At 54.7% G+C, this 15,346-nt stretch overlaps 1 protein-coding gene across 1 annotated transcript in view; it reads left to right on the top strand.

Moving 5' to 3' along the window:
• The first annotated feature begins 799 nt into the window (after positions 1-799).
• The window catches only part of vars2 (valyl-tRNA synthetase 2, mitochondrial), a 29,805-nt gene continuing 15,258 nt past the window's right edge, over positions 800-15,346 (top strand). The window contains exons 1-10 of the mRNA XM_072259154.1: positions 800-888; positions 4,195-4,270; positions 6,524-6,625; positions 6,730-6,851; positions 7,346-7,412; positions 9,299-9,396; positions 10,408-10,489; positions 11,371-11,490; positions 14,129-14,237; positions 14,702-14,790. Of these exons, the coding sequence (XP_072115255.1) occupies positions 4,238-4,270; positions 6,524-6,625; positions 6,730-6,851; positions 7,346-7,412; positions 9,299-9,396; positions 10,408-10,489; positions 11,371-11,490; positions 14,129-14,237; positions 14,702-14,790 (822 nt within the window). The 5' untranslated portion in view covers positions 800-888; positions 4,195-4,237. The remainder of the gene's footprint in view (positions 889-4,194; positions 4,271-6,523; positions 6,626-6,729; positions 6,852-7,345; positions 7,413-9,298; positions 9,397-10,407; positions 10,490-11,370; positions 11,491-14,128; positions 14,238-14,701; positions 14,791-15,346) is intronic.

Genomic DNA, 15,346 nt, shown 5'->3' with positions numbered 1-15,346 from the left:
TCCACCATGTCCACACTGACCCCCTGGATGGAAACAGGGGTCACCAGTACCTTAGTCCTGCTCAGGTTCACCATCTCCTTGATTAGTCAGGGTGTTAAAGGTTACCGGGCAAGAGGTTGAGAGGGAAAATAAACCAGTCATGACTGAATGGGCCGAATAGCCTAATTCTGTTCCTGTGTCTTATGGTCCTGTACTGATTGAGGTTGTACCGATTGATTTAATGGAAGAAGCTGTTCTCGAACCTAGTGGTGTGGGGCTTCAGGCTCCCGCCCAATCGTAGCTGCAAGAAGATGGCATGGCCTACCCGGACGGTGGGAGTACTTGCCTTCCCGAAGAAGAGCCATATGCAGATACCACCGGCGGATGAGGGGGGAACACATGTCCCTGCTGACACAGCATTCACGGGAGAAAAAGGAGGTGTTTCTGGAGGGAGGGATCCCACTCTCGGTTTGAGACCGTTTAACAGGGGGTTGGAGGGCAGGGGTGTCGAGCTGGGTTGGTCTGGAGGGGGCCGGACCGTCGACTCGAACACATTCACAACGCTGCCCGACTCGCTGAGTTCCGGCAGCGTTTTGTGTTCCCGAGGCGGACTGACTGTGATTGACAGCTGGGCCCCGCCCCCGACGCCTCGCTCACCCAATCCCCGCCGCCGCTCTGACCCCGCCCCTTCCGGTGTCCGTCAGGGACATGATGGCGGCGCCCGTGAGCCGGTGCTGCGGTCGCACCTTCCTGTCGCGGGTTCAGCTCCCACTCCGGAGCCGCGCCTGGAGCGACAGCAGCAGCCCGTCCGGGCCCGCCCCCCGCAACCGCGTCCGGCAGCGGGAGGAGAAGGAGCGGCGGCTGCGGCGACGGGAGGCGGTGATAGAGGCCCGGGGGGGCGCCGGAGGGGTGAGTCGGGGGAAGGGGGTGGTGGGAGCGGCTGCCAGTAGCCTTTCCCGCCCACCACAATTGACCCTGACCCCTGACCCCGCTCTTACTGCCAGACCTGTATTGCATTCCCCTAATTGTTGAAAACAATTTTAAGTTTTTCATTATACCTGTTCGTACATATACGTTACATTCTGAACTTTGACCTTGGACAGACTTGTCCTCCCTCAGCCATCTCCCCCACCCGCCATCCTTCTCCAACGCTGGAAGCTCTGGTCTGGTGGGTCCAGAGTTGGGGAAGGTGGAGGTTCGTGTAGGCTGTGCCAGGTGTGCACCACATTCCCCTCAAAACACCGTTTCCGGGTTATGACAGTGTTCTGTTCCTGAGAATTGTTTGCAACCTGAGCCGTTCAGTTGGAAGTGAACAGAGGGTGGTGTGTGGCAGAGGATCATAATGGCAGCGGGGGTGGGAGAGTGATCGGATGCAGAAAGAATGGCTGCTGGAGGGTCTCCCTGGCTTAGCAAACGAGTGAGTCTGATCGGCTCGGCTCCACCCAGCCCGATTGCTGCGGCTCGGGGTGGGCATGGTAGGGAGTGGAGGAATGCAGAAATGGCCCACTCCCAGACATCCCACCCTGCAAAAACTCATTGCAGGGAGGTAGCACCAACACCCCTGCCCCCCGCAACCCCATATTCTCCACCCCACCCCCGTCGGCCTCCAAGGGTGTATGTATACAGGACATTTGATTATGAAAGAACACAACAATTTATTTGATCACATATTGAAACTATTTACACACACACATACATTCCTTGTTGAGTATTTTGTCGGCAGTCTCAATGCTAATAGCTAAATTCTAATGCAAATAGCTTTTTTATTTCTTTTGCAAACTTTCCTTGTACTGTGATTTTGCTTTGCTTGGCAGATTTGAGCATTTTGCCAGAAGTCTCAACCTCATAGCAGTCTGTGCCAATGAATTTGTTAATTTTGCAAGACATCAGATTCACAATTATATTATCATGGAGTTTTTTTTATTCTATTACAGCTTTAAGCAAGTCTTTGGGAGTTTGGCCTCATCACGTAGAACATCAATAAAGTAGCTCCTTAGCAGCCAGCCAACTAGTTTAAATAACGTTAGCTATGCTAGTGAATGGATGACACCTGTTAAACTCACCTCAACATGTCTTTTACAGTCTTAACCCACCATGGGCAATAGAAAAGTCACTGTTGTAAACAGTGCAGCAAGCAACACTGTCATTATTTTGACCCCTGTTAGGCAGGGGTACACTTTAGTGTCGTCTGGGGTGACGTACGTTTTATATTTTCTTTTTTTGGAACACTCTGCCATGGCGCTGCAGGACACTAAACTGAACTGATGGACAATGAAAGAGAGAGAGAGGTCGACTGTAAAGCCCGCCCACAGAGAAAACTGATAGGTCTACGTAGCACAAAGAGAGACCAATCAGGATGTTCTCGCTGTCACTCTCTCGCTCTATCCGTCACTCGCTCTCACCGTCTCGCTCGCTGTCAAAAAAATCAATTTCCGTGATATGGTATATAATTTGCGGGTATCAGGGAGCCGCTATCAATATGCGGGAGACTCCCGGAAGTTCTGGGAGAGGTGGGATGTCTGCACTCCCTGCTAAAGATGCCTTCCACTCTGAAGAAATGGCCCACTCCCTGCTGAAGACGCCTGCCACCCTCAGAAATGCTCCTTAATTAATTAAGGTATTTCACATCCGGAATTTTCCAGTTAGCAGGCGATTTCCTTCCACGTTGCTTTGACGTAGTGGGAAATCGTGTACGAGGCAAGTTATAGCAGTGGTTTGCCATTGCCTTCTGCTGCGTGAGTGTTTTTTTAAGAGATCACCAACTCTTAACCCAGCACAGATGGGGAGCGTGCAAGGGTGCCGGCTGGAATCGAACTTGGGACCTCTCGCCCCGAAGTCCAGCGCTGATGCCACTGCACCACCAGCCGGCTAAGATGCCTGCCACCCTGCAGAAATGGCTCACTCCCTGCAGAAGCTGGCAAATCCAACCTCATCAGTTCCCCAAATGCTCAATTGTATATAGAAGGTTTGTAATGAAGGGAGGAACTATATCTGTTGTGTAACAGTGTCGCCCTCCCTGCACTACACCACTGTTTATGGCATTGATAGTGATGAGCTGGGACTGTGACGGACCAACAGGAGCTCAGTAACAGATGCTGCGCCCCTGTCAGTGGGGGGGGGGTGAAAGGTAACGTGCAGCTCCAACCAAACACTGCCAAAGAAATTTGGCATGACCGCGTCAGCCCGTACCAATTTTTATCAAAAGCATCCCATCTGGATGCACTGCGGCTTGGCACGGGAACCGCTCTACACGTGACCATAACAAACTGCAGAGTCATGGACACATCACAGGAACCAGCCTCCCCTCCACGGACTCTCTCTGCAATTCTCGCTGCCTCTGTAAGGCAGCCAACATAATCAAACACCCTAGCCTGTTGGGAGAGAGAAGTGAGAATGTAGGGGGTGGGTAGGGTTGCTCCACCCCCTACCCTCTCTCTTCTCGTCCCTCCCATTGGGAGGAAGTTTTAAAGCACTGCTAACAGGCTTAGGGACAGCTTCTAACCCGCTGATAGAGGTCTAACTGAGTGGTTCTCTGGTATGACAACATGGACTGTTGGCATCCCAGTCTACCTCGTTATGATCTTGCACCTTAATGTCTGTCTGCACTTTCCCTGTGGCTGTAACACTTTTATTCTGCATTCTAATATATGAAGCTAAGAAACAGGAGCAGGAGTTGGCCATCTGGCCTGTCGAGCCTGCTCCACCATTCAATAAGATCATGACTGATCTGACCATGGACTCATCTCCACCTACATGCCTTTTCCCCACAACCCTCAATTCCCCTACTATGCTAAAATCTATCCAACCTTGTCTTAAATTTACTTTATTTACTGAGGTAGCCTCCACTGCTTCATTGGGCAGAAAATTCCACAGGTTCACCGCTCTCTGGGAAAAGCAGCTCCTCCTCATCTCCATCCTAAACCTACTCTCCCGAATCTTGAGGCTATGTCCCCTAGTTCTAGTTTCAGCTATCAGTGGAAATAACTTCCCTGCCTCTATCTTACCTATCCCTTTCATAATTTTATATGATTCTATAAGATCTCCTCTCATTCTCCTGAATTCTGTTATTGTTCTACCTCAGTGCTCTGGGTGACAATCTGATCTACATGTACAGTTTACAAGACAAGTTTTTCACTGTACTTCAGTGCATGTGACAATAATGAGCCAATTCCAATTCCAACCTTGCACGGGATAACCGTGGCTCTTTTGCCACAGGAACACGGTGAGCGGAAGTGGCCGGAGCTGCCGGTGATTACATATGACGTTCCAACGCATCCCGGAGAGAAGAAAGGTAGGGTGGGATGAGGCAGGGGAAAGGGTGGGACGAGTCTGCTGGGACCGACTGTGGTCTTTGCTACACTGGGTCCCCGAAGGGTGGGACGAGTCTGCTGGGGCCGACTGTGGTCTTTGCTACACTGGGTCCCCAAAGGGTGGGACGAGTCTGCTGGGACCGACTGTGGTCTTTGCTACACTGGGTCCCCAAAAGGTGGGACGAGTCTGCTGGGACCGACTGTGGTCTTTGCTACACTGGGTCCCCAAAAGGTGGGACGAGTCTGCTGGGGCCGACTGTGGTCTTTGCTACACAGGGTCCCCAAAGCCAGTCACGTCAGGTCTGAGGGAGGGGAGGGGAGGTACCAATATCAGGAGGAGTGGGGGTCCGAGGGGATGAAAGAACCTCGCGGGAGTGAGGGGTAATTGGTATATGGGGAGGGGGTGTAGGGAGAGGAAGACAAGTGGGTGATAGATGGACATAGGCAAAGGGAAAGGTACGTAGAGGCTGGGGAGGGCGGTATGGGGTAGACAGCTAGTGGAGGGTAAGGAGCTGTAACACAAAGCCTACCCAGTTATTTCCCTCTCAGTCTCCTCTAGCAGCTGCCTCCAGCCCTTCCTCTCTTGCTTGTCATTTCTCCCTCCCTCAGTCCCCTACAACTTCTCCGGCCCTTTCCCACCTGCTTGTCGTCCCTTCCTCCTACTCGCCCCTGTCACTCCACTCTCATCGCTCCTCCCTGTACCAGCCGTCTCCCCTCTGCCCTCTCACCCAGATGGTTAATAGACCTGGCGAACAGCAGGGGAAGGTGACTCTCGTTTCTGACCAGTAGGTAACTGTTCACCGAGAATGGATGGGTGGAAGGCGAGAGGTGGAGAGAGGGTGTATTTCACCGAGGGGTGGGGTGCGTGGAATCTGGGACGCACTGCCCGAGGGGTGGGGTGCATGGAATCTGGGACGCACTGCCCGAGGGGTGGAGGAGGCAGAGACTTTCGGGATGTACAAGTTATATTCTGGACGGGACAGAGGATGATGCAGACCCAGTGTGGGTAAATGGGACTAGAACAATAAGGACGTGGTTGACACAGACTCGATGGGCTGAAGGGCCTTCTGTGCTGTGCAATTCCACAGTTGTACGTTATCTACTGATAATGCAAATAAGGAATCTGAGCATACAGAAAGTTTCAATCTGTATCCAACCTGTAAGACCATAAGACCAAGGAGCAGAAGTGGGTCATTTGACCCACCGAGTCTGCTGCGCCATTTTATCATGAGCTGATCCATTCTCCTATTTAGTCCCACTCCTCCGCCTTCTCACCATAACCTTTGATGCCCTGGCTACTCAGATACATATCAATCTCTGCCTTAAATACATCCAATGACTTGGCCTCCACTGCCACCCGTGGCAACAAATTCCATAGATTCACCACCCTCTGGCTAAAAAGATTTCTTCGCATTTCTGTATAATAGTAAAAAAATTTTGTGCAAGCTTCAAGGCAGTTTGGTGCCAGGGAGCAGGCTGTTCTCCAGCTGCACAGTTAAATAAAGCGAGATTGAGGGACGAGTGTGAGCTGTGATTTGACAACAACACCAGGGTGATAGGGCACCTGTTTTTATTTTGAGATACAGGGCAATAGGCCCTTCAAGACCTTCCACCTGCCCAGCAATCCCCGACTGTAACCTACTCCCGAGACAGCTTACCCCAATCAGTTATCCTGCCCGGTACGTCTTTGGACCTCGGGAGGAAACCGGAGTACCCGGAGAAAACCCAGGCGTTCCACGGGGAGGATGTACAGAGACTCCTTACGGAGGACACCGCGATTGAACTCCGAACCCCGATGCCCCCAGCTGTGGCCACGTCACGCCAACCACTACGTAACCGTGTCGCCAAATGGGAGCAGCCCAGGGAGGTGGCTGTTGGTCAGCATGGGGGAAATGGGCCGAAAGGCCTGATTCTGTGCTGTGTTGCAGTTGCTGTTGTGTATGGGCGCTCGGGGGAGGGCTAGTTCAAATACAATGGGTTGAAGGGCCTGTTTCTGCTGGGTTAGTTGCTGGTGTATTTGGGTGCTGGGGAGGGGGTCAGAGTGAATACAGTGGGCCAAAGGGTGTGATTCGATGCTGTGTTGCAGGTACTGGGGTACTAGGGAGAGGGTCAGTTTGAATACAATGGGCCGAAAGGCCAGCTTCTGTGTTGTTCAGCTCTGACACTGTAGGATGCTCCCACCGACTGAGCTTGGTGGAACCCTGGTGTCCCCTAACACTGTCTCCCTGTTGCAGACACCTCGGTCCCCCTTGCCTGACTCCTACAGCCCGCAGTACGTGGAGGCCGCCTGGTACCCCTGGTGGGAGCAACAAGGCTTCTTCAAGCCCGAGTATCAGGTGCGTGTGGGGAGGGGTGAGAGGGAGGGGAGGTCCATGTTGTGGACCCAGGGGCTCAGGGCTTTGAGCTCAGAGAGAACGACTGTGTCCGACTCTGTCCACAGGCCCGCCTGTCTCAGCAAGAGGAGACCACCTTTGCCCTGTGTATTCCACCGCCCAACGTCACCGGCTCCCTGCACCTGGGTCACGCGCTGACCGTGGCCATCGAAGACGCTGTGGTCCGATGGTGAGTGTCCGCTCTGATGTACAATAGACAGGTAACAGGCTGTACCTGGGTATCACTGTGTTAATACAACGACCTGATACCTGGGAACACGGGCGAGTCAGATGCTTCATAACACCAGGGTATAGTACCTGTTCAGATTGTTTTCTCCATAACACTGGGGTATAGTACTGTTCAGATTGCTTTCTGTATAACACCGGGGGAACAGCTCACTGTATAACACTGGGGTACAGTACCTGTTCAGATAGTTTTCTCCATAACACTGGGGGAACAGCTCACTGTATAACACTGGGTTACAGTACCTGTGGGGATGTCTCTCTCTGTCTAACACTGGGGTACAGTACCTTTGCAAACCACTCTACATAACACTGTGGAGCTCCTGTGCTGCATTCTGCACTATTTGCAAGTGCAGTTTTCCAACCGGTTGGCTGCTCTCACTCTGCTCTGCGCTCTGTGACCTGGAGAGAGTTCACAGGTCGTGACCTTTTACCTTGCAGGCAGCGAATGCGGGGCCGCAAGGTGCTCTGGCTCCCGGGCTGCGACCATGCTGGAATTGCCACACAGGTGAGTTGTAGTTCGCCTCTGTGTCCCCGGCTCAGCCTCTTGCTTGGTGGATATGGGGGGGCAGTGTCAGGCATCCTAACCCTTCAGCTCTCCCTGTGACTGGGTCTGACCCTGCCTCGGCACCAGGGTGGTGGATGCTGTTGTGCTTGTGGTGTTTGCCTCTGTCGGTCGTGAAAGCTGTGGGGAATGGAGGGATATCAGCATGTGCGGGCAGAAGGGATTTTGAAGCACAAGAGATTCTGCACTTGCTGGAAACTTAGAGCAGTGCACGAAATGCTGGTGGAACTTGGCGGCTCAGGCAGCATCAACAGAAATGCCCTTTCTTCACAACGGGCATTTGGTTTCATTTGCAGCTGTGTTTAGCACACACATCATGGGCTGGAGGATTTGTTTCCGTACTGTTTTCCGCCCCCTTATCTTGTATCAGTGTCTTCTAGTTTTGGACTCGACAACCCTGGAGAAAAGACTATGACTGTCCACCCTGTCCACCCTTTCTGGTTGTCTGAACTTCTGTGAGGTCTGGTGAATAAAGATCCAGTCTGGCCACCCTATACCTAAGAGTCAGGCCGTTTAGTCCAGAAGCGTCCTGGTAAATCTCTTCCCCACCCTCTCCGTCTTTGCTCTAACAGGGTGATCAGTCACTAGCATATCTGCAACATAATATCCTTCCCCTAAAGTCGACACGCTGACTGATGAAGGCTGGTGTGCTAAACCTTCACCCCCCCCGCCCCCGTCTACTCGTGTCACTTGTCCTCCCGGGCGTCTCTGTTCCAACAGCACTCATCAGTGCCCCGCCATTCACTGGTTTGAATGTCCAAAATGTTTCACCTGACAATCCTTTTGCCAGTAGCAAGACGGGGGGACTGACTGTGGACGGGGTGGGGAGAACACGCACCAATCCTCACTGAGGGATCAGCAGCATCGTCTCCGAGGACCTATCCTGGGTCCGTCAGGAGGAAGGCTGTCCACTGGCTCTGCTTTACTGTGCTGTGCACGTTCACCGCCGAACCATTTACGAAAATGATAAGGGAAGTCCCAACCCTGACCCCACAAAAAGCGGATCTCCCAGTGGCCACCCCTTTCAATTCTACTCCCGTTCCCATTCCAAATCTCAGTCCACGGCCTCCTCTACTGTCGCAATGAGGCCACACTCGGGTTGGAGAAGCAACATCTTATATTCTGCCTGGGTTGCTTCCAACCTGATGATACGAACATCCATTCTCAAACGTCCGTAATGCCACCCCCCTCCCCACCACCACCTCTTTTACCATTCCCCTCTCTCACCTTATCTCCTTACCTGCCCAGTACCTCCCTCTGGTGCTGCTCCCCCTTCCCTTCGATGGTCTTCTGTCAGATCTCTCCATCTGCAGCCCTGTATCTCTTTCACCATCTGACTTCCCAGCTCTTTACTTCACCCCTCGCCTCTCCCAGTTTCACCTGCCACCTGTACCTTGTACTCCCCGCCCCCCCCCCCCACCTTCTTACTCTGACTTCTCACCTTCCATTCCGGTCCAGCTGAGGGGTCTCGGCCCGAAATATTGGCTGTTTATTCTTTTTCCATAGATGCAGCCTGGCCTGCTGAGTTCCTCCAGCATTTTGTGTGTGTTTCCTTGTCGGAGAGTAGAATATCCGAGGTCCTACGCACAGGATGAAGGGATTTTCCTTCAGCTATAGAGAGGTGAATCTCTGGAGGCCAACTCACTGGGAATTGAAAGCAGAGTTTGGAGAGTGTTTCATTTGTAAGGAGGGGGGTTAAAGGTTACTGAGAGAATGGTGTCGAGGAAAAACAACAGCCAGATCAGGTGGCGGGCAGACCAGACTCAATGGACTGAATGGCCAGACGCAGCTCCACAAGCCTGTCCTGACTGTCCTCCCTCCCCCGTCAGGTGGTGCTGGAGAAGATCCTGCAGCGTGAGCGTGGAATTAGCCGCTGGGACCTGTCCCGCCACGAGTTCCTGCAGGAGGCGTGGCGATGGAAGGAGCAGTGAGTTTCGGTTCCACAGTTCGAAACGCGGGGGTTGGAGGGGGGGGTCCCTCACTGTCCCGGTCCGGAGGGTGTGGGGTCCCTCACTGTCCTGGTCCGGAGGGGGTGGGATCCTCTCACTGTCCTGGTCCGGAGGGGGTGGGATCCTCTCACTGTCCTGGTCCGGAGGGGGTTGGGGTCGGGGTCCCTCACTGTCTCAGTCCGGAGGATGTGGGATCCCTCACTGTCCCGGTCTGGAGGGTGTGGGATCCCTCACTGTCCCGAACCGGAGGGGGTGGGATCCCCTCACTGTCCCGGTCCGGAGGGGGTTGGGGTCGAGGTCCCTCACTGTCTCCGTCCGGAGGGTGTGGGATCCCTCACTGTCCCGGTCCGGTGGGTGTGGGATCCCTCACTGTCCCGAACCGGAGTGGGTGGGGGTCGGGGTCCCTCACTGTCCAGGTCCGGAGGGGTCGGGATCCCTCACTGTCCCGGTCCGAAGAGGTTGCCGTTTCCCTCTCACACTGCTGGTACAGAGGGGGTGCGTCCTCCTGTCAGTCCTGATTTGGTGGGACCTCTAGCTGCCCTGGTCTGGAGGGAGTGGCCCCCCTCACTATCCCAGTCTGGTGCAGTGGGTATCGGGATGGGGGCAGGAGCAGTTGGGAGACAGAATTCCAGAGGTGTCAACCCCATCTGGGATGTTGTGACATTCCCCCAGGAACCTTTCCCCTGGTTTGTGGGGTCCCCTCAACAAGTCAGCCCTCCCACTCCCGTCATCCCCTCCCCTCCCCTCATCCCTCCCCTCATCCCTCCCCTCATCCCTCCCCTCCCCTCATCCCCTCCCACTCCCATCATCCCCTACCCTCATCCTCTCCCCTACCCTCATCCCCTCCCCTACCCTCATCTCCTTCCCTTTCCCTATCCCAGCCCCACTCCACTGCCCCTCCACTTCTCCCCATCCCTCGCTCTCCTCCACCCCCAGCCCGCCCTTACCTGCATCCCCGGCCCTCCCTAATCTCTGGGTGTTGTCGGCAGGAAGGGCGAGGAGATCTACCATCAGCTGCGTCGCCTGGGCTCCTCGCTGGACTGGGACCGGGCCTGCTTCACCATGGACCCGGTGAGTGGTGACGTACCCCCACGCCGAGCGTAGAGCCGGGGGTGACAGACACGTGATGAATCCTTCCTCTCGGGGAGGGGGACTTGAGTGCTCCTCAAAGAGCAGAGGGAGCCAAGCACTTGAAAACTTGTAGAGCAGACACCCGCCTTGATCAAGTGGGTGAGAAGGTGGTGCTGAGGTTACAGGCTGAGGAGGATGAGTGCCTAGAGATCTTCTCCCTAGAGCTTCGGAGCTGACAGACGTTTATAAGATTATGGAGGACATAGATCGGGCAGTCAGACTCTTCTTAGTAGGGTAGTTATGTCGTACCGGAGGACATGGGTGAGAGGGGAAAGTATTTTACACAGGGTGATGGGTGCCTGGTGGTGGTGGAAACAGTGGTGTTGAAGAGGTGTAATGTTTTACAGTGCCAGTCATTAGGGTTCAGTTCCCAGTGCTATTTATAAGGATTTTGTGTGTTCCCCTCTTAAGCCTCATGGATTTCCTCCAGGGGCTCTGGTTTCCTCCCACATGCCAAAGACGTACGGGTTCGCAAGTTGTGGCTGTGCTCGGTATGTTGGCACCGGAGATGTGGCAGCCCTTGTGGGCTGCTCCCAGCTCATCCTTGGACTGTGATGGTTGTCGACACATTTCACTGTACCGTGCATTTCGATGTAAGTGTAACAAATAAAGCCCGTGCAGGGGGTGGAGGGGTATGGATCCCGCGCAGGCACGAGGGATGTAGTTGAATTTGGGACTCTGTACAGCACAGGCGATATTGGCCCTGAGGGCTGATCATGTCTCGTCCTCTTTCTCCCCAGCTCTCGTCAGACACTTTCACCCTTCTTCCCACCCAGAGTCTCACCTCTCTCTGCATCTCCCCACCCCTCATCCCCCCACAGGGTTACTGCGAGGCCGTGACGGAGGCATTTGTCCGTCTGCATGAGGCAGGCTTGGTGTACCGCGGGCAGGGTCTGGTCAATTGGTCGTGCGCCCTCAACTCTGCCATATCTGACATCGAGGTAGGTACCGCTCCCACTCCCACCAAGGGATTGACGGCCGAAATCTCCTTACTAAAGTCTCCCGGAGTTAAAGAAAACCAGAATCGTTTTCCCTCAGGTTGAAAAGTTTGCTATGCATTGTACATAGAACATTGTAAATGCCCTTCAGTTCCTGATGTTGTGTCAAACTGTTAACCTACTCTAAGATCAATCTAACCCTTCCCTGCCAGATAGCCCTCCATTCTGATCATTCATGTGTCTTTTTATAAGTTTCTTAACTGCCCCTAATGGATCTGTCTCTACCAGCACCCCTGGCAGGATGTTCCACACTCTTAGCACTCTGTGTAAGGAACTTGTCTCTGAACTTCCCTGTACTTTTAATCAGTCACATTAAGATGGGTGGTGGTTGGCTGTCTCGAAGGACAATGGGTGATCATCATCATTACAAGCCTGGCTGGAAGGTATGGAGATCCTGAGATGCCCAGTGGTCAAGATCCCTCTCTCGGCCTCACCGGTGGAGTCCAAAGGAAAGCTTATGAAGCAATACGTTTGGCACCAGCTTGGCTGCAGGAGCTGCCAGAAGGATGTTCAGCCAACTTAGGGTCTCCACTCTGGATTTGCTGTCTGGGTTTACTCCAGTAGCCCTCATCTCTCCCAAGGCCAGCCACAAGGCAGTGGGGCTAGGTACCCACAGCTAGGGGATCTGGTTCACGAGCACCGGGGCGTGCCCACACATTGATAGGCCCGTGTGCAGGAGTCAGGCCTCCTCCCCATCCTCTGTAGTTCAGCGTGAGTCTGAGAACAGTTTCAGTGTGTCGTTAGGGAGGAGGCACTACATGAGGCTTGTTGTTGGAGAGACTATGTACTGGCAGGGAGAGACTTACACATTCAGCTCTCCTTTTCTCACGACTGCTAGTCAGCGGCGGAATGACAAGCACTACCCACGACACTCGTCCTCGTCGCCGTGGCTGTCCCTCGAGGTCGAGGATGATGGTCTTCGTTCTGAAGAAGTGGTCCACAGAGTGAAGACGCCTGTGCGTGTATTTGTTTAACGTGTACTTGATGTTGCACTCCAAGAGGCACACGATACTTCACAAATCACCCAACTGATTCCAATGGCATGGAAACCACGACGATTGGAGCTGATGGATTTGTTGCAGTCTTCATCCGCCTTCACAGCCGTTGAGTTCAAAGTAACTTCGTCCGCCTGTTCCACTGTTGAGGTCTTGGTTGGATTGTTCTTTGTCAGGGACCTCACCCTCGACCTTACCGCCATGGGTGACCCTACCAGGAGCATAGCTCCAGACGGCATCACTCTCAGGATCACAGGACCACACAAGCTTCTCCACCACGACAAGGTGACAATCCACGGAGAAGTGACTACACGAGCACACTAGACACATCACAACAACCACTTGGACATCATTTTAAAAACTTTCCCCCTTGTATTAGTCATAAAGCTGAGGGGGGAAGTTCAGTTCAAAGTTCAGTCATGTCATGGAACACTAAAGCACAGAAAATAGACCCTAATGGGCTCTGACTACACCTCCTGCTTCCTCGAGAAAGCAGCCAGCATAATCAAACACCTCACCCACCTCAGTCATTCTCTCTTCTCCCTTCTCCCATTTGGAGAGAGATAAAGGTCTGAGGATCAGTACCACCAGCTTCAAGGGCAGTTTCTACCCCACTAGAATGAACTCGAGAATGGACCACATCTTCTCATCTATCTCCTGAATGGACCCCGTCTTCTCCTCTGTCTCGGGAACAGACCCCGTCTTCTCCTCTGTCTCGGGAACGGACCCCGTCTTCTCCTCTGTCTCGGGAACGGACCCCGTCTTCTCTTCTGTCTCCTGAACGGACCCCGTCTTCTCTTCTGTCTCCTGAACGGATCCCGTCTCCTCGTCTGTCTCGGGAACGGATCCTGTCTCCTGAATGGACCACATCTTCTCATCTATCTCCTGAACGGACCCCGTCTTCTCCTCTGTCTCGGGAACGGACCCCATCTTCTCCTCTGTCTCGGGAACGGACCCCGTCTTCTCTTCTGTCTCGGGAACGGACCCCGTCTTCTCTTCTGTCTCGGGAACGGACCCCGTCTTCTCTTCTGTCTCGGGAACGGACCCCGTCTTCTCTTCTGTCTCCTGAACGGACCCCGTCTTCTCTTCTGTCTCCTGAACGGACCCCGTCTTCTCTTCTGTCTCCTGAACGGATCCCGTCTCCTCGTCTGTCTCGGGAACGGATCCTGTCTCCTGAATGGACCACATCTTCTCATCTATCTCCTGAACGGACCCCGTCTTCTCCTCTGTCTCGGGAACGGACCCCATCTTCTCCTCTGTCTCAGGAACGGACCTCGTCTTCTCCTCTGTCTCGGGAACGGACCCCGTCTTCTCTTCTGTCTCCTGAACGGACCCCGTCTCCTGACCCTCACTTGGGAACTTGACCACTGACCCCGTTGCTCTGCATCCTAACCCCTGACTTCCCACTGTACATCCTGATCCCTGAACTCCATTTGGGATCCTGACCTCTGTTCCCCTCAGTTCTACATACTGACTCTTCTATTCTGTGTCTAAACCGCCCCCCCCCCCCCCCCCGTTCTGTATCTTGAACTCTCACCTCCCTCCACTCCGGATCCTGACCTCTGGCCCCACTTAACCTTTCGCAGGTGGAGAGCCAGCCCCTGCGTGGACGCACTCCCATCTCGGTGCCTGGATACCAGGAGCAGGTGGTCTTTGGAGAGCTGCTGAACTTTGCCTACCAGACCCAGGACAGTGGTGAGAGAGGAGGGCTTTGCAGGGCGGGGTGTCCACACACAGTCCCGGGGAAGTTGGGCCGACCCTGATTGCTGATTGAGTTGGCTCCCAGGGGATGGTGGGTCGCACTCTGCGTTCTCCCTTTCTGGCACTGAGTAGAGCGATGGGAGAGAGGACCATTGATTCTGGGGGTCTCTGTAGGCACCCTGGCATACGTGGTGCCCACACCACCCTGGATAAGGCTCTCACACTGCCCAACTTGGGCACGGGTCCAGAGATGGGGACAGCTAATCATTCCCTCTTCCTCCCTCCCTCCCTCCTCTTCCTCCCTACCTCCCTCCTCTTCCTCCCTCCCTCCTCTCCCTCCTTTCACACCCAACCCTTGGCCCTCCTGCAACCTTCTTGCATCTCCCCCACTCCTCTCTGTTCCACCCCCCCACCTTGCAATCCCCTCCCCAGCTGACGCTCCCCCTCTCTCGCTGCAGGGGAGGAGATCGTCGTGGCAACCACGCGACCGGAGACCATGCTGGGGGATGTTGCTGTGGCGGTTCACCCTGACGACCAGCGGTACACTGTGAGTCGGGGGGGGGGGAGAAGTGAGGGAGAGTTGTCACCAGTGCGAGGGAATGGAAGGGAACACAGGAGGGCGAGGGATACGAAGGGGTGAGTGAGGGAGAGGGAGGTGGGTCAGGAGGATGGGGTGTAGGAGATAGGGGAGGGGGAGGTGGGTCAGGAGGATGGGGGAGTGGGGTGTGGGGGATGGGAGGTGGGTCAGGAGGATGGGGTGTAGGAGATAGGGGAAGGGAGGTGGGTCAGGAGGATGGGGGTGTGGGGTGTGGGGGCAGGGGATGGTGGGTCAGGAGGATGGGGAAGTGGGGGATGGGAGGGGAGGTGGGTCAGGAGGATGGGGGTGTGGGGGATGGGAGGTGGGTCAGGAGGATGGGGGTGCGGGGGATAGGGGAGGGGGAGGTGGGTCTGGAGGATGGGGGGGTGGGGTGTGGGGGACGGGGAGGGGGAGGGTGGGTCAGGAGGATGGGGGAGTGGGGTGTGGGGGACAGGGGAGGGGGAGGGTGGGTCAGGAGGATAGGAGAGTGGGGTGTGGGGGACAGGGGAGGAGGAGGGTGGGTCAG

The sequence above is a fragment of the Mobula birostris genome, chromosome 5, assembly GCF_030028105.1.
Source record: "Mobula birostris isolate sMobBir1 chromosome 5, sMobBir1.hap1, whole genome shotgun sequence".
In the NCBI taxonomy this organism is placed as follows: Eukaryota; Metazoa; Chordata; class Chondrichthyes; order Myliobatiformes; family Myliobatidae; genus Mobula; species Mobula birostris.
This window is presented reverse-complemented; position numbering and strand designations above follow the sequence as displayed.